General features: G+C 42.5%; 1 protein-coding gene across 1 annotated transcript in view; it reads right to left on the bottom strand.

Annotated features, from left to right (window-relative positions):
- Positions 1-503: 503 nt before the first annotated feature.
- DPT (dermatopontin) overlaps positions 504-19,462 on the bottom strand; it is a 37,278-nt gene continuing 18,319 nt past the window's right edge. The window contains exons 3-4 of the mRNA XM_037506534.2: positions 6,296-6,403; positions 504-2,094 (exon numbers count right to left, since the gene is read on the bottom strand). Coding sequence (XP_037362431.1) covers positions 2,028-2,094; positions 6,296-6,403 — 175 coding nt within the window. The 3' untranslated portion in view covers positions 504-2,027. The remainder of the gene's footprint in view (positions 2,095-6,295; positions 6,404-19,462) is intronic.

The following is a 19,462-nucleotide window of genomic DNA, read 5'->3' as shown; positions in this document are numbered from 1 at the left end:
CTTTGTGAAAAATAACAGTGAAACCTTTTGTAAATTAAAATTGCCAGAGCAGTAGAAACAATGGAATGGCAGAAATAAAGCAAACTCATAATAAGAAACAGTGCCTCAGACTTGAAGCAAAGGAAGAAGATGTCCTTAGCTCTGACTGCCTGTTCACAACACCAGAAACTTGACCGGGAAATGTAGCTTCACTGTCCAAGACTCATCATTGTGGCCTCGTAGATGGGTGGACAACTTCGGTAGTTTTGCCTGGATGACTGCCCTCCTGAGTCCCCTGGGGGAGCTGAGGAGGGGAGCATCACATAGATCTGAAAGCAAAAGGCAAACTGTGGATAAAAGAAATAAGGATTCCTCATGGTTAAAAATGCACATGACTTATTGGTACAAGAATGGCTGAAGGATGCTGAGGATGAATGAAGCTAGACCCAAAGGCCAAAAAGTATGATTATATCCCTTGTCCAATCCTTAATGAAAATGCTTATCACTTTTTTTAAAGATTTATTTATTTATGCATACAAGAAATGGGGTACAGGCCAGAGGTGCAAGGGGTTGAGAGGATTCACCAGAGACAGAGTGGGGAACAGGAGGATTGACTCAAATACACTGCTGAGGGGAGCAGGGGGCAAGTCAGGAGAGGTCTGCTGCACCATGTGGGTATCTCCTTGGCCAGGGTTTGAACGCGTGCTGCAGTGGCTGCAGATAGCTTCAGAGGTTGCATCTTAACCCTTTGCGCCACCAGGGAGGCCCAGCAATTTATGCTTTCATTATCAGATTACCCAACCATACTCCATCATTTTTATAGTATTCCTACCCTTTTGTGGTACTTGGCCCAAATCACATTAGTCATCTCTAGAATGGATGAATAATCAGAAAGAGGGGGGAGAGATAGTAAACACTGACCCTTAACATTTGAAGCATAGTGAATATTAGATTTTTATTCCTTTTATGATGAGGAGGGTACAAAGGGTGGGGACAGAGACATCAAAATGGGAAAAAAGAGTGCCACCTCTGCAGAAGACACCCCTAAACTACACAAAGGAGGGACGTGCATCTCCAAGGCAGCCTTTCCCATCCAGAAACTCAGGCCCAATCCAGATGACTTTGCTAGAATTTCCCCTGACTCCTGGGCATACAACAGCTTTCCCAGGAGTCCTGGCCATCCCCTCAGGTGCCAGTGACTCAAACCCCCTTTTCCATTTCTCAAAGTAAGCTGACCATGCTTCTCTTCTCCCCAAATTTCTAATCCGAGTCCCGTTTACTGATGTCTTTCTTTTTTGTTTTTATCTAACTTGAGATTGATTCTTAGGGGTTCCTCTGTTACCTGCATTTGTTCTCATTACCATTCTTTTTCCAATTCAGAAAGTTCTTCCAATCCCATGTCTTTCATCTCTGTTCCCAAATCCTTCCATCTCCCCATCTAATGCCCAGTGTCCTTACTCTTGGTGAGCAGAGGCCCACACTTAAACTTCCAAGCAAGCATGGCTCCTGGGGAGGGTGAAGGTGGAAGCCAGTCACACCCACACAGCAGGTCAGCTCTGGGGGAGGACTCTGGACTTGATTCTCACAGATGCAACCGCATGTATCCTTCATTATCATCTTCCTTAAAATGTGCCCCTTTTTCTCCACTCCACCAAAACTTTTCACAGACACTGCTTAGCACCAGGCCTGTTTGCAGCTCATGGTGTAGTTAAAGCAGTAGCAAGGCTGTGGCAGGTGCTCCAGGAGCCAGACATCGTATCAGACTATGAACACGAACGTCATATAGGAGGTGTGCAAGAAAACCATTGTCAGTCATATAAAACGGTTGCTATGGAACACGTTAAAAGTGAGTAACTTGGCATATTGTGGATTTTATTATAAGCATGAGACTAGTCAGAAAGTCCCAGAAAGCTGGCATTGCAGCTCCAATCAGCTCAGGGAGAAGTGAGGTGAGCCGGAGAAACAGCTTAGGCGTTCCAACTGATATTAACATATGTGGACACCCTCAGGCCTCTTGGCCCCCTTCCTGTCACCAAGATTTAGCAAATCTAAACATTTTCAAATTCACAGTCGTAGTTGGTCATCCGGCACATAATGAACTTCCACTGGCGATCCCTGTGGGGAGAAACAAAGAGCTAATGTCAGTGAGAAAAGATATTTAGGAGGAATTGCTGCTGGTAGAAAGCAATGGATAACCTTTGGAGAATCTAGGATGTGAGTACACCTAATCCCACTTTGCTCTCAAGCTGGCATTTCTAGGAAGTCTCTAGGAAACCAACAGGTAAATGGCGTCTGATGTTAGGAGTCCTGGGCACCTCATCCAGTTCCAGTTGCACCTTGAAGGTGACCAACCTAGGTTACCAGCTGGTCAAGTTCAGCACTAGTGGCCAGACCCCTGCATGCTTCCAAAGATGCCTCAAGTACATGGGGTAACAGTTTGGAATGAGATTTCTTTTTTTCTTTTTTAAAAGATTTTATTTATTTATTTTGCACAGAAGAGCTGGGGTACAGGCCAGAGGTACAGGGAATGAGAGGATTCACCAGAGACAGAGTGGGAAGCAGAACAGGAAGACTGACTGCAATACACTGCTGAGGGGAACAGCAGGCGAGACAGGAGAGGTCTGCTGCACCGTATATGGGGTTAGCTCCCTGGCCAAGGATCGAACTCAGGCTGCAGGGGTGATAGCGCTGAGACCTATCCTCTATGCCACCAGGGAGGCCCTGGAATGAACATTTCTTTAACCTGGTCTCCATTGCATTTTAAATAATGTTTTTTTAACTAGGCTATCCATTTGCTTATTTATTCTTTCTTCTATGAGGACTTACCATGTACTGGGTAACACATGCACTACACTATGTGTTTCCTTTCAGAAAACACCACTGTGGAGAAATGAATTGAAGAGGAACAACCCTCAAACCACACAAAGCAAAAGAGAAAAATGCCCTTCTTGCATAGCAGGAATTGAATTGCATATTTGCTTAAGAGGTGAGGCATGGGGATGAGAGTATATAAAATTGCTCAATTTTAAAAAACACCATGTGCATGTATTTCAAGGAATATTCTTTGCTAAGGGCAAGTCTGTATTCTTTGGTCAACCATTTAACAAAAAGTATTGAGTGCCTAGTTTGCATGCAGCTCTCTGGGCCTAATGGCAATGATGAGGATTATTATTACAGTTCACTGGACACCTCCAGTGTATCTGACATCTCATTTAATCCTCTCAATGTTGCAGTGATTAGGGAAAGAAGTAGAATCAGAGAAATAGGTGATTTTCTTTAAGATAATTAGGTGACAATGTCAGAGTCCAAGTTTTTTTGACTCAAACCTCATCTTTCTCTTACATCACACTGTCTTCATAACTAGGTACTCACAACCCAGGAAATGGCTGTCACATTCTTTGCACAGTCCTGTCAAAGGGCAAAAACAGTCATCTCATATTTGATCACACAACTTTTCAAAAGCATATCCTCTTTTCAATCTGTGGTGTCTCTTCCTAGTTGACTCTAAGCACCAGCACTAACAAGGTCTCCCTCCAGCCTCTGACCTGGAGGACAGGGCTGACCACCCTTAGTTCTGCTCTTGCCAGCTCTATGGTGTTGCTCAACTAGCCTTTCACAGGCTTTAACATTCTGAGGCTGCTGTTCCAAATTGTTTGTTTAGAGTGATTGCAAAGAGTCCCTGCTGGCTCCTCCAGTTCAGATCTTCAAGAGCCTGGGTGACCAACCATTGATTTATTATTGTGGTTGTCAAAAGAGGACATGACTTGTTTTAGACAGAGATTAGCAGATTGGTAGCATGCCTGTTTATCAAACGAATTTCATTACTGCAGACAAGAATGTGATGATTACGATCTATGAGCAGGCATTCAGTATACTCTTTTTAAAATTGTAGTAACATGAGATTTCAGGTGTACAGACATATATCAAATTCTGTATATACTATATTATGCTCTTCACCAAAAGTCTAGCTTTCATTATTTATCATGCAATTGATCCCTTTACTCAATTTAGCCACTCTGCTTCCTCCTTTCCGTCTGGTAATCACCATTTTGTTTTTATAGTCTAAGAACTTTTGATTTGTTTTCTTCATTCATTTAGTGCTTTGTTATCTAACCTGAGTGAAGTGATACCTTGTTTAGCTTTCTCTGACTGACTTATTTCATCCATGTCGTTGCAAATGGCAGGATTTAATCTTTTTTCACACTTTAAAAACACTATGAATTGATGCTGAGCAAAATTTAGATTTGGTTCTAAAAGGACCAAAAGACTCAAACAAGCTTGGTCTTTGGTTTTCTCACAGGACAGTGTTCTCAACTAGAGAAAATTTTACTCCTCAGGGAGCCTTAGTTGTCACAACTTGGGAAGTGAGGGGTGCACTGTTGCTACTGCCTTTTAGGGGTAGGAGCATCTAGAAGGCACAGCACAGACCCCTGCAATAAAGAATTATCTGCTTCCAGCTGTCAATTGTGGCCAGATTAAGAAGTCCAGTACAGGAGAAAAGACTATGACTTGCATATAGAGGAAAAGAAAGTTGGGCCTGGTGAGCCGCACTGACAATGGTTTCAGTATCTGTCTGCAGAGCTGAGGACTTTCACACTGTGCTAGTGATCTTTTCATCACTGCGTGGGTCTCATCATTTTAAACAAATGCCTGACATAATATCTCAGTTTTCAGGATTCTGGGTTAATGCACAAAGCTTAAAATTTCTAAGCCAATAGAACTGAACATTCAAACAACCCCAATACATTTATTTTACAATAAGTTTGGATGATATCCTTTCTTTACTGTATCCTTGCCCGCCTTCTTTAAGCAGGGAACACAGAACTAATTTTCATGTTGACTTGGAGACATCATTAGGAACAGCAAGCACCTGCTAGGCTGTTACCCAGTGTTGTGTTTTGGGGTTACGCACCCCTGCTAAATGACACAGGCTTCCATAGTCTCTTAGTCTTTTCTTTCTTTTTTTAAATATGTATTTGTGATGGTCGTGTCAGTCAGTTATTCTCACTGGTGAAGTGAGTGTCACTCTAAGTACTTTCTTCTCTATTCATTTTTTAAATTCACTGCTTCTAGATACTAGGTAACAAAAATGAAAAAATGATATGAGGGCTTCCCCAGTGGCACAGCGGTTGAGCACTGGGCTGCGAAGTTGCCCGCAGCCTCTGCAGCGCTGGTTCGATCCCCGGCCGCCAGGCGAAGGTCCCACATGGCGCGCAGACCTCTCCTGCCGCCCGCTGCTCCCCTCAGCAGTGTATTTCGTCGGTCTGCCTGTTCTGTTCCCCTCTCTGGCTCTGGTGAATTCTCTCACCCCCCTGCACTTCTGACTGTACCCAGTGCTTGTATAAATAAATAAATAAATCTTTAAAAAAAAAATGATATGAGAACTGAGGGGGTTTGTCTGCATAAACATATACTGTACCTTTTCAGAGCTACTTAAAGTTTGTTTATTTTGTTTTTCTTTGTTTTTGTTTTTTAAACTTACATGAAATAACATCAGTTAGATGAGATGTCATTTCACTGAAAAACATGAATATACACGAAAGATAAATTACTCTGAAATTCATGATAGTCCATTATTTAGGTGAGTTAATATAAATTTCATTTTGTTTACTAATCATTTACTGTAACTTTAAGGAATTCATTTGCTGTCTAAAGTGATTATCCCCTGACTGAAAATAGGTCAAATCAACCTTTTAATACTGGAAACTATGCAGGCCTCTCTCTGCATTAGTAAGAATTCTTGTTTTCTTCCTCTTGCTTATTTTGGTGTTTTGAGATAAGTTTGGGGAGCTGATTGCAAATGGATGTGAAAATGTTTAGTGCTGTTTTTTCTTCAGGCTATTTATATTATCCTCTTTTATTTCTAAATATGGCACTTTCTCATCAGACCCAGCCCTTCCCTCTCCTTCCACCACGGAAAGTGGGGGTCCTATAGAGGTACTGATTGGAGAGGGTCCCTTCTGATGGTGGGTATTCCTTCCACCATTTTGCCCTCTCCTCCTGATGTTTGGTGAGAAAAAGTGCTCTTTGAAATTGAGTGAGAAGAACTTGAACACCCTGGGATACCAGTTTGAGGATCTGTTGGGCCAGAATCGGCTAGAATCCATCTTCTTTTCTGAGGCTGAGACAATCTATAAAGTAGGCTCACAAGAACAGCTCACTTCCCAATGATTACCACTGTCCAGCCAATCTCTCATTAATTGTAGTCCAAGCAGGAAACCAACATAGGGAAAACTCCAGGTCAAAATCACTGTAGACATGATCCTGGCATGCATGGACCTGTCTGCTCTGGCCCTAACCCACAGGCAAGGCTCACCTTTCCACTGCAGAGAAAGTGGTTGTTGCTCCTCGGATATAGTAATCATAACTGTAGGAAACCATGTCCATTTCCTCACCGTAGTGACCCGGATATTCTGTTGTCATCCTGTGTGAGAAGAGAAAAAGTTCAGAGAAAAAAAGAAAACATATAATCATTGCTTAGAGTAAATGAGACAAACAATGAAGGAGAAATGAAGGCTGAACACTGTGGGTGACCCAAAATGCAGTTGACTGGCCTCCACCCAACTATTCTGGTCTTCCTCCCATTTTTCATCTTTCTTATTCTTCCCATTAAAATATACACTGAAAAAAGTGTAGCTAACTCCCCAGATCTTAAGGGAATACTAATTAATATTAGTATTAGTCCATTCTATTCAAGTCAACTAGAAGCACATTTTTTAAAAAAAGATTTATTTATTTATGCATACAAGAACTGGGGTATAGGGCAGAGGTGTGGGGGGTGAGAGGATTCACTAGAGACAGAGTGGGGAACAGAACAGGCAGACTGACTGAAATATACTGCTGAGGGGAGCAGCGGTCAAGACAGGTCTGCTGCGCCATGTAGGTATCTCCCTGGCTGGCTGGGGATCAAACTCATGCTGCAGAAGCCACGGATAGCTTCATAATGCTGTGCTTAACCACTTTTGCCACCAGGGAGGCCCTAGAACCACATTTCAAATTGTAGGTTGTGACTCACTAGTGAATCATGAAATAAATTTCATTGGTTATTACCAAATGAGCTTTAAGGAAGAAGAAGAAACAGAATAGAAAAGATCAGTGAATGCATTATAGGCATTAAAAAAAAGTTCTTATATTTATAAAAACCTTGTTTTAAATATATATTTGTTTTAATTTAGGTGATACATGTATTGTACAATAGTTTAATGTGATTTTTTTTTTTTTACTGTGAGTCATGATCTAAATTGTGTTTAAAAAAGATTTAATTAAAATGTAAACTCCACAAGGGTAGTCTTCCCTGTTCACCATTGTTTTGCCACCATCTAAAATAGTTCCTGGTGCATAGTAAGTATTTACTGGATAAATAAATGGCTTTGGGAGAGCCAGCCACTGAATCTCAATTTCCTGATCTACAGAAAAATGAACACTATGGTACAGGTTTATCATCCGAACAAATGCAATTATGTGTGATGTACTGCACATGGTAGGAGCTGAATCATTAGGAATAATTTTGTTTCTCTTCCTCCTCCTGTTTCTTTCTTTTTCCTCCAATATTAAGCCATTCCCTATTTTCCCTGTTCTCCCTAAGTTCCACTCTGGAATAAATCTAGAATATCCTAATTTTCTTAAGGGTTTCACCAGTTGGGATCTTCAAGACCAAAATAGTCCTTTCAATATGAAATGGGTTGCCAAAACCCTAGCTGCACCATCAAAGCTGCTCAGTTAACAAACAGGTAGTGAGTGTTGGTAATTTTAGCTGATATGGATTCACCACGTCATTGTATGTTGTTGATAGAAATATAATCTCCATGTAGACTTAAGATTGTCAGGATTGGGGCCTCCCTGGTGGCGCAATGGGTTAAGACACAACCTATACAGCTATCTGCAGCTACTGCAGCATGAGTTCAACGCCCAGCCAGGGAGCTACCCACATGGCGCAGCAGACCTCTCCTGACTCACCCTCTGCTCCCCTCAGCAGTGTATTTCAGTCAATCTGCCTGTTCTATTCCCCACTCTGTCCCTGGTGAATCCTATCACTCTGCATGCCTCTGGCCTGTACCCTAGTTCTTGTACTCGTAAATAAATAAATCTTTAAAAAAATAAAAATAAAAAAAAAGATTGTCAGGATTGCTATGGAATCTTGAAAAAGATTGATTTATAAACCAGAAGGTCTCCAAGGAGGATCTCGGTGTCTGAATGCAGCAAGGTCAGTGGTTAGCCCAAGATAACCTGGAATTAGAGATATCCCAAGATATCAGAGCCCAAGAAACCAGAGTACTAAAATCCCACTTTCTTGGTGCACAATCATTCTCTCCCACATCATGCATTTTCCTTGTTCTCTGATTTTTCTCTTCTTAAGAAATAATTATTCTCTATTGGGATGTCAAGTCCAAACTAGAATGGATTGCATGTGTTTCTGCTAATTCAGAAATTTACTTTGTGCTTCTAAGGAGACCTAGATCAAACACTTCCCTTTTCTAACGAAAATGTTAAATGACTGATAAGTGAACATATAGGACTTCACTTGGATCCTCTTGATTTGTGATCCATGAGAATTCTAACAAGTGCCAAAGTTTATCCAAAGAAAGAGGAAGATATTGAGAATAGGAATAATGCAAATTGGGATGAAAAGAAATTGGGTGGGGTGTATTTCCTTACTTCAGGGAACACAAATATTTTCCAGAAATTTGGAAGTACTCTTTGGACACAACGTATGAAAATGAACACAAACATCTTTATTTCTATTTAGGCAAAATCTCCATGTGACAATATCTCATTACATCAAATCCAACTGCCAAAACTATTTGGAAATAACCAGGTTATATTTTTATTTTTAAGATTCTTAAGTTTTTCAGAAAATTATAAATCAGAGACATAGTGCAGAGGAGGAGGAGGGAGAGGGATCAGAGGGAGGGAGGGAGGAGCACAGGGGACTGAGGTGATGGTGCATGGGTGCATTGGGGAAGGAAACTCTATGGGGACTACACCTGAGGGAATGGGGGTAAAATGAACAATGATGTACAAATTGCTTAAAAATGAACAATGATGTAAAAAATGTTTTAAAATGAACAATGATGTAAAAAATTTTTTAAATTAAAAAAGGGGAAAAAACCAAAAAATACTCTTAAGTTTTTAACAATCTGTCTTCAGATTATTTAGAGAAGTAAATATATTTGGAATAAAATGTAAAAGAATGTCTTTCACTTAAAATTTATTAATTTTCAAGTTTCCAAGGGAAGGGGATTTATCTAATGTTTTCTTTAGCTAGCATTCTCTGATATTTTCATTTTTGGTAGTGACTAGCCATAAGTTCCAACTGGATAGTTTGTCTGGGAAGTTCTCTGTGGGGGTACTGCTGTCCAGGGGATTCCTAGAATGCCCTGGAGAAGAAGCAGTATATGTTGTGTTCATTGGTATTGAATGACAGCACACCCAACTGCCCAACCCCAAGATGTTCAGAATGAACCTTCCCAATATGTGTCATCTTGACATATGGGTTATTTTGAGCTAAAGTCAACTGATGCCCTGCTGGCTCAAGAGAAACTTTTAGCACTTCGTTAACTACCTAGAAGAATGAAAATTGAGGAAATTGCCCAGATTTAGAGTTCTCTCCATAGTCTTTCATTTAGAGAAATATGTCTACAAGGCAGGGAAAACAGCTAATTACAGAGCATTTGGTCATCATCACATGAGTCCCTTATTCTTTCCTTGAAGCCCCAGGACTTTATCCTACTCCTTAGCTTGGGATAACTACCTTTGTTTTGCCCCATTGGCTTTAAAATTTATACCCATGTAGATTCTCCATACATATCGAATTAAATATTTTTTCTCCAACTAATCTGTTTGATGTTAATTTGCTTGCTCTATCACCCCAAAAGAACCCAGAGGGATGGGAGGAAATTTTCTCTCTACCCCCTTTGTATATTTCCATATTAGTCCCAGGCAGGAGTTCACTTTGATTTTTATTTTTGTTTCTGTTTTTGCTGTAAAACCATGTGATCAAGTTTAGATTATCTTACCATACCCAGGGCTAAGTAGATTCAGGAAGAAGGCTGGATCTTGGTGGAAATTTCCCCTACTTTGGGCTACAAAATATAACTAATCCTTGGTAAGAAGTGAACCTGCAAACACTAACCACAGAGGACACTGTTTCAATGTGGTCCTGGATGGAAATTTGTCTCCATTTAGTTTTTACTAACATCATGCACACATCCTAATAAATGAAAACTCCATTAATAGCTCATCAGAGAGAAAATAAGAATTCAAACTTTCAGAACTTGACACTGAGACAGGCATATGGACCTGTCAGGAAATGAAAGGAAACTACAAAGACAAAATGACTAGGTTTTCGTGAGCTGGGGTGCTGCAGGAAGAGCTCAGTGTGGTTCCAGCTTCCTTGTGAATTACTAGGTTACTCCAGGCAGATTTTTGGCAAAGCACACTTCATACTGAGCGTTGCCATACATTCCTCGACCAATTAAAACAATCAAACAAGCCTTCAGTTTGGCAAGACGAAGGGAAGGGCTGGTCAGAAAGGCGCCTTTATTCAATGTACTGAAATGAGCCTGTTTTTGAAGCAATTCTATTGGGAGACTTATAGATCCCTTTACAAAGAACCATTGTGTGTGTGTGTGTGTGGTTTCCTATCATGTTTGGATGAGTGACAGTGTTACCGTTGGGGAACTATTTCTTTTTCTTTTTCTTTTTTTTAAGATTTATTTAGTTATTTCTTACTTCACAATACTTTTCCTGGCATCCGCAAGCACAGTGAGACACAGTGTTCCAAAGCTAACTGAGAGCCTGATAATAGAACCGCTAGTTCAACTTCCTGTGTTAGATCAATCTGTTATAGGGCAGCCCCGATATTGAACGGGTTTCTGGCTGTGGGTCCTCACCCGCGCGCTTAAAAGGAACTTATTAATACTCCACTACAGGCACACACAAAAGGTTAATAAAAGGTTTATTTACAAGGTAAAAGCAAATAAGGAAAATGTACAACTCAGGGAGAAAATATGGAAATAAAGTCTTTAATGCGTCCTACCCGATTAGACGACCTGGAAACTCAAAGTCACTCTCAGAGCTGGCCAGACACTGCTAGCTGGTGGAGAGCCAAAATGGGGGGACCCCCCAAAGCCCACGTGTCTGCTTTTTATATCAACCTGGCTGCTTAACCCCACCCTCAGGTCCCAGCTACCTTCCCTTTGGTGGTGATGGGATTTGAGTTCCCAGTGTTTTTGGCTTTGGCCTGGGGTGGGGGTGGAGTCCACAGGCCTGTATGGAATTAGCTTTAGGACATCATCCTTTTCCCCCTAACAAATCTTTGAATGAAATGCAAAGAAAACAAATAATACCTTAGTTATGATTTGAAAAACACTCATTCACACTGAAGGGATTTTTAAGATATATATAGATTTGCTTATCTAAGGTTCTTAATGCACTGAAATTATCAACAGAGCCAATTAGGATCGATAAACAATTACTGACCAGCCCATACCACTGACCAAGCTGCTGCCACCAGAGCTCATGACTACTTTGCTGTGAGAATAAGATTTCACAGAGCTTAGTCCAGATAGATGCTATCACACTCATTTTACAAAGGAGAATGGAGATGTTATTTAGAGAGATAAGGAGGTCAATTTTCCTCATTATTAGAGGTTGGTTGAAGACTGATTAAGTTTTCAATAGTTAAAGGAAAAGGTTTTGAGTCTATTCCTCAACAGAAAGTTACTCAGTATAAGATTTTATCAAAACCCACTGTGTTGATGGCCAACTGGCTGAACCTCAGTTTATATTTCATAGCATTGGATCGTTTGTCATGTCTGTCTGATCTGCCAGCAGTTAGAACCAGTGGATTAATTGGGGTCACCGCAGAGGCCCCAATTTCAGGTCCAAGATCCCACTTGTGTCTGAACAGATGGCTTCATGACTGTAAGTCAGCAAGTGTCATGTACTCAACCTTGTAAGGTCAGTGCAGGGGGCCTGGTAAGGGCCTCAGGCTGTGGGCACAAGGAGGGGCCTTGAAACTGCAGAGGGAATTCCACCTTTGCCTCAGCTCCTGGAACCAGAGGCCTCTACCTGACACAAACAGGACCTGATAGTGATCAACCAGAAACCACCAAAAAAACAACTTCGGTTCCGCATATCCAGTTTCTTGCCTAACCTTTCCTCACCCTATAAAAGGACATCTCCCCCCACAATGGGCGTGACTTCTCTGACCCCCATGGGGGTCAGTGTATCTCACCCAGGGGCACAATAAAGTTTCTGCCTGATAGAAACTTGTCCTGGCTCTCCTTCTCTTTACTGCGCCAATCCTTTCAAACCTTATCGATATCACTTTGTGAGATACAGAAAACACACCACAGATTCCCAACCGGAAAGGCAAACCCAGCATTTACATGTTAACAAACCAGAATTGGGTGTCTGAGAAAGCCATTCTCCAGCATTTTTTTAAGCCTTTTTCAGAATGAGGAAAGGCTGAAAGTCTTTTCCATCCGATTCTTTAGTGCTAAGTCTATGCTCCAGTAGCATTTTAGAGAAATGTGTTTTGGACAATTCAGTTTCTAATGGTGTTTTGCTCCCATTCTCTCCACTACCCAATTAGCACCTTGTTTTAAATAGCCTGTTCTAATGTCCTAATTACTTGCCAATAGTGCATATTTAGCTTTAGAATTTTAATACAGAATACTTTGCAACATCTGGTTTCATGATGACAACCAGGGCAGTGAGTTCCTCGGTACACAACTGCATATACACTCAGTATGTGCAGGAGATTTTACGGTCTCCTCCAGGGAATGGCATGGAGGAAAGACTCAACATTTGTAGAATGGAGGTGTTAAGATCGGCCTGCATTCTCTATGCAACTGTAAAGAGGGCATCCCTTTCTGAGAGCATGTCATTGAGAAGCATCTTAAATAAACAATCTCTTTGCCCTCAGTCTCTTGCATAGTGTTTTCCAGGTAGGCAACAATGATTGAGATTCTTCCAGGTCAGATTACTTTGCCAGTGGCCTAGCATCCTCAATACCTGCTGCATCAGAATCTTTTTGAAGCATTTTTAGCAAAGACAGGGCAAATAAAACTAAATCTATTTACACATAATAGACCAACAAAGGTGAAGACACCCTAGTATCCCCAAACAAAGTGGGAGATTGACCAAGTGGAATTGAGTGACTAGAACCTCTGCAGTCTCCAAAGTACCCTTCTCCAGGAGAGACCTTGAGCCCTAGGGGTGTGAGAAAGAATGCTGAATGTTCATATCTGTCCTCTTGTGGCATTTTGGAGATTTACATTTCAAACAGCTTTCGAATATGCATCACAACACTGGGGAGACAGTTCCAGAGATATCTGTGGCTTAAATTAGAATAGGAAAGTCCTTGAATATTTTCCAAACTGCTCTCTTGGAACTGAGTTTCTAGCCCACTGTTCAAGTTCAGGGTTGGTCAGAGAACACATTTGTTCTGCCTTATGTTGGCTTTTATCAACTAAATTACATCCTGGTTGCCCCCCAGCTTGCACATCAGCCAAAATATCCCTTCCGCCTAAAATAACCACTTTCTTCTGTATTTTCATTCCTGGATTCCTACTGTATTGAGATTTATTGCTTCACCTATATAGTCTTATTTCTTTATGTCAATTGAGAGAGTTCTATGCTGTGGGATTTGGAGGAGTTAGATCTGCTTGAATCAAGTTTGCCACGTGAACAAGTCACAACTCTGCACTTCAGTCCCTCATCTGTATAATGGCATCTGTGTGTGAGAAACAAATGAGTTAAAATATAAACATATGATAAGGACTCAATAAATAATTATTAGAAACTGAGTCAGGGATTGTGAATTGTACCCCTATTTTATATCCATTCACAGTCACTGAATGACAGATTAAATGAATTAATGAATTAGCACAAGAAGAAATGAATGCTCACCTCTAGAATCCAGTTAGGGGAAGCAGATGAACTAGAATGAAGCAACAGATTGGGTTTGTCATTGCAAGATTGACTTTGTTCTAAGTACTGGTAGGGGCTGAGTTGGGTCAGCCAATGTTTACCAGAGAGCCAGCCACATCTCTGAGATTTCTGCTTTTGAAGTGAGCACAGAGAAGGAGGCATCAGCACCATGCAGGAGCAAATATATATATAAGTTATAAATATGGCACAATAATTGTCACAGCCATTCTGATTGATGCAACATATGACTGATTTTGCTCCAGTAAAGAAGGGTTGTTGTACTCCCAAAGGAGTGATCTGTGTATCCTGCAATGAAGGCAATGGCTGTTTGCAGGGCACAGAAGCACCTAAACTCAGTGCAAGCTGCCTTAAAAATGTAGCATCCATCCTATTTTCTCAGTGTTAGTGTCTCCATTTCTATAATAGCAGCCTGCTCAGAGGTATCTGTGTAGAAGTTGTTCTTCTTATCAGACCTCAGGGAGTCGTATTGCAGCTGGCATCTGAATGGGTGGGGGTGACTGATACTGCAATGGAGGCCCCTGCTGTGATTTTATGGGGAGTCATCATGCAAACACTATCTGTATTGAAATCTAAGCTAGGAGGTATAAGTTAAAGATTAGCTTTGATTAAGTAGTTTGGATGAAGAGAAAAGAATGTTCTGATTAACTGATTTTGTTGTTACCTAGAGCTATCTAGGAATTAGGAAAAACCATTCTCTGGCTTATGACTTGAACTAAGAGAGAGGGGAGCCAGGTAGTAGAGAATGCAAAGTCTGAGAGCCATAAAATCTTAAGGTTGAAGGATATGGATGTTGATTCTGAGGAAGGACATTATTTTTTTTTTTTTTTTTTTGGTCAAAATATATTATTCAGTGAACCGAATGAAAGAATACTGACCTGGAGAAGAGTCATTTAGAAAAGAAAATAGATACTCAATTCAAAATGGTGGGTTCCTGGAATCCACAGTTCATGCCTGGACAACCTCAACATGCTGATGGAGGACAGTCAGTGTGTTGGATGAGGCAGCTGGAGATCTTTGGAGGGCTTCTTGTCTCAGAGAAGTGTGGCTTCTGGGACATGTGTGTGGCTTGCAGATGACTGAGAATTCAAATTCTCATATGTAAACAAACAAGTGAAATTAACATTCTATCTAACCCAGTGGTTCCTCTTTGGTGAAAGTGACAGCTGTCTGCATCTATAAGGAATTCACTTCATGCTAGAGGTCACTGATGCTATAATATCTAATGAGAAATTGCCCAGACTGAAATGAGAACTGACCTTGGTTCCCACCAAATAAATAAATCCTGCATTCATTTGGGAGATGTTTGATTTGTGTGTGTTTGGGTTTTTTTTTTTTTTTCCTGCACAGAGGGGGTGTTCTTTCTTAATCTCTAAATGCTCACAAGCACAGAGGGTAGATGCTCACTTAACTTATTCAAAACCATGTCAGGTTCAGTGTTGCAGAAGGGCTTTCAAAGTGAGAAGAGAAAACATGTCCCCACCCACACATGTCCTGTTTCAGGGAAGGTCGTTCAAGTTCATTATATTGAGGCTAGGGAAGGTTTCAAATAGGGGAATTATAAACAGTTTTCACTGTGGGCTGGAGCAGGGAAATGGTTCTCACTCAAAAGGCTTATGAGAAGGATCAAATTAAATAATGCAAGTGAAAGAAGTCATTTTCAACTAGAAAACATCATCCTACCAATGTTAAGTTTCATCATCGTTAACTTTCTTAGTGGTCTGCAAGGTGCTATGAGTCTTCAGAAAAATTTATCAAGGGCCTGTTTTGTGCCAGGTAATATGCAAGATATGGAAAAAATAAGGCCTAATTTATGTCACAGAGGCTTTGTTCAATTTAGAAAGACATATAATGTCATGACTCAGGCAGTTAAAAAATGCCACTAAATTGTCTAGACACACCAGCGGGAGAGTGAGTCATGTACCACAAACTGCTGTGCACCCTGCAAGCTCTTTTTGCTGCTTCTCCAAGTTTTTCTTTGAAAAAGTACCATTTTCTTTGACAACCTGGTAGCTCTCAGGTCTAACACTCTGCCATGAGAAATAGACACCAGCCAAGTGAAGTGTTTCTTAGCTGGCTTACTTCCAGGTTGATGTCCATGTCTTTCCAAATAATTCTCTCTTTTCCCCCTACCCACTGGTACCCAGCACCAGTGGCATGTCTGGAGGATGGGGTGGGGTGGGGAGAGAGTGGGAGAGAGGGTAGGAAGACCACTGCATATCAAACCTAGGGGCAAATTTTGCTTTGGAGACCTGGATGTTTGGGGCAATTTAGGAGAAAATTGTTCATTTCTATTTGTCTCTAGACAAGAAGAATAGAAGTTGTCTCTATGTGTCCCTCTTTAACCTCAGAACTTTGAGGTTTATACACACACAAACACATAAACATGTTCCTTAAATTCTTAGCCTCTTAATTGGTGGGCTGCCTCTAAGTCATTTCTAAAGTGCGTAAGTGGAAGGGAATCTAACACTTGTGAGGAACATGCAGGAGTGGCCAGGAACTAGCCCCCACCCCCTATCTACTGGCAATCTGGGGTATCATTGGACATTTCATGGGATTTTGAGATACAAAGATCCGAGAGGTTTTTCAGGTCTTGGCAACCAATAAACAGATAAGCTTCAAGCAGCAATACTTAGGGTTGTGACACAGATCACTGAAGTCCATAGGATATGGGGGCTCTGGCAAAATGCAGATGCTTCTTTATCCTACCCTTACTTCTACTACCTGCCTCTGTTGCTTTCCTAAAATCAGTGAACCTTGGTTTCTTGCCTGCCTCATCACCTAAAGTCTTAGGCTCTAAGTCAACTCCCTCTTATTCTTCTGTTTGCTAGATGCCAGGTGGCTAGTGGAGGCTGGATGGCAGGCAGAAGCGGCAGGCTCCACTCACCTTGCAGAAGCCCTGGGCTTCACTGCGATGAGACTTGAAGTTGCCCCAGCTCACTTCTACTCTTTGAGGGGGAAGAATGATTCAGTACATCACCCCCCCCCACCCCCACCACCAAACACACACAGGAGACTAGTCCAAGCGGGCAGCCTCTTTTTCTTCAGCATAACCAACTTAGTTATCAGTTCTACCTTGTGATGACCTTGGGCAGAGTCAGCCTGTTGCTGAGGAGATTAGTTCTCTGCTGTTGCAGGTGTGAAGGGGATCCTGCTTTAGATAGAACAGGACTGTGGAATTAGCACCCATGGCAATACAAGGTGTCTATTAACTCACTTAATCATCACCACAAAACTAGGAGATAAGCTGAAGTCATTCATTCATTCAGCAAATGCTACTGAGTGCCTAATATTGCTTGCCATTATTTAAGGGCTTAGGGGTATAACAAAACAAAAATCTCTACTTTTGCAGAGTTTATATTCTAGGGCAACAGTGTCAGAATGGGGGTAGATTTTTTAAAAAAACTTTTCATATGAGTAAATTATACATTCTGGGCCACTTTACCTTATTCTGCAGTATTTGAACATTCATTCAATCATTATTAATAATTGACACGTGGAGAAGGGCGGAGCAACATGGCGGCGAGGAGACGCTGCGAGTAAGATCTCCCATTAAAAAAAGTGAATAGGGAGGAAAAGCGGCAGGTCCCAGTGAGAACCGGGACACGGAAGATAAACGGGTGACGCCAGCAAACTGCCCAAAGAAGAAAGTGGCCATAAAAGAGGACCAGAAGGGAGGGAAGCGCAGAACCCTGCTCCCCTCCCCCGCCCACAGAGGCGGCACTCTCCGACCAGCAGAGAGGAGGAAACAACAAACCTAAACGGCCAACAAGAACAAAGGACGCAGCAAGCGGGACTGTGAGTGGAAAGGAACTATTGCAGCCACCACACCCTGTGAACGGGAGCTGTGGAGAACCCTGCAGGATCTGCCGCGGAGGTGAGCTCCGGGCGCCATTGAAGAGAGCCCCGCCCAGGAGGAGACCAGCCCCAGCACACAGACCCGGCCGCCCAGTAAGCCTGCGCGGAAAGCGGCGCTGGAAAAACAGACGCGGAGCAGGATTGAGCGGGGAAAGCGGCGCGGATTGCGCGGATCGGATCGCAGCTGCCCAGGTCCCCGCGCCTGCGACCTAGGCTTGCGGGGAGACGACCTAGGCTTGCGGGGAGACGCGCGGAGGCCCTCCCGGAGTGAGCAGGAACCAGGCGCCCAGGCAGGGGAGCGGGATTCAAAAGGCACCATTCCCGCGCCACTGATCTGGGCTACAGCCCGCGTCCTGGAACTGAGGGCTTTGGAACTGAGACCCGGGGCACGAAATTAGGGGCGTGGGTTCCCCACGACGGTGGGGCACAAGGCAGACACAGCACCCCAAAGCCGTTGAGGTGTACCCTACCATCCCTGCTCTGCTCCCTGTCCCATGGGGTGGAAAATCAGCTCCCCAAGGGCTCTAGGAGAGATCTCTGGCGCCACCTAGCAACTTGAAGCCAGCACAGGCTCCTGAAGGAACTAGTGGCCAGCTGGGGAGTTAGCCCACGCCGGGCCCCTTCCGAACAAGTAGTCTGAGCCCACAGGGAGAGCGAGCACCCACAGCCGGGGCAGACCAAGCGCGCAGAAGAGTGTGCCTGAGACTGGACGCACAGGGAGTGTGTCCCACATCACCATTATAGAATAGGGACATTTCTTCAGTAAAGACTACCTGCAGAAGGCTTCCTCAGGAGCCAGAGGTGAGCGGGGGAAGTTCGCCCACGCCAGACCCCATCTGGCCTGCAGTCCAAGCCCAGAGGGGGAGCAGGAACCCACCGCCGGGGCAGACCAGGCGCACAGGGGAGTGTGTCCCCACATCGGCATTTTAGAACAGGGACCTTTCTCCAGTAAAGACTGCTTGAAACTGACAGATGACTCCTGGAGGAACCAGAGGGGAGCAGAGAAGCCCACCCAAGATGCCGGCCAGTCCCAACTACACAGTGTCCCAACGCATACGGCAAATTAGAAAACAGACAGTAGGGAGGAGAAGAACCACACGCAACCTAGCAACTCTCCAGAGAAAAAGCACACCACAAAAAGAAAACCAGCCCCCAGATGGCAACGACAGTAACTTGGAAGAACTTCTGAGCCTTCCAGAAAGAGAATTTAAAATTGCCGTGATAAAAAACTGACAGAAGTCATAAAGGAAAACAATGATAAGGGAAAAATAATCAACGATCAGAAGAATGAAATTGAGTCCCTAAAGAGGGAAGTAAAAGAAATGCAGGAGATCAAAGAATTAATGGAAGAACTAAAGAATTCTGGGAAAAGCAATGAAAGCAGAATTGATGAAATGGAAGAACGAATAAGTACTCTTGAAGACACAGAAATAAAAAGAACCAAAACAGAAAAGGAAAGAGAAGTACGAAGGAAAATGAATGAAGAAAGACTTCGGGAACTATCTGACTCCATGAGGAAAGGAAATATAAGAGTTATAGGAATACCAGAAGGAGAGGAGAGAGAAGTAGGAACAGAGAAAATATTCAAAGAGATAATTGAAGAGAACTTCCCAAATGTGAAGGAGGAGCTGCAAATTGATATACAAGAAGCAAGAAGAACACCAAACTT

The sequence above is a fragment of the Talpa occidentalis genome, unplaced genomic scaffold (assembly GCF_014898055.3).
Source record: "Talpa occidentalis isolate TD23 unplaced genomic scaffold, MPIMG_talOcc4v2.1 talOcc4.12, whole genome shotgun sequence".
Lineage (NCBI taxonomy): Eukaryota > Metazoa > Chordata > Mammalia > Eulipotyphla > Talpidae > Talpa > Talpa occidentalis.
This window is presented reverse-complemented; position numbering and strand designations above follow the sequence as displayed.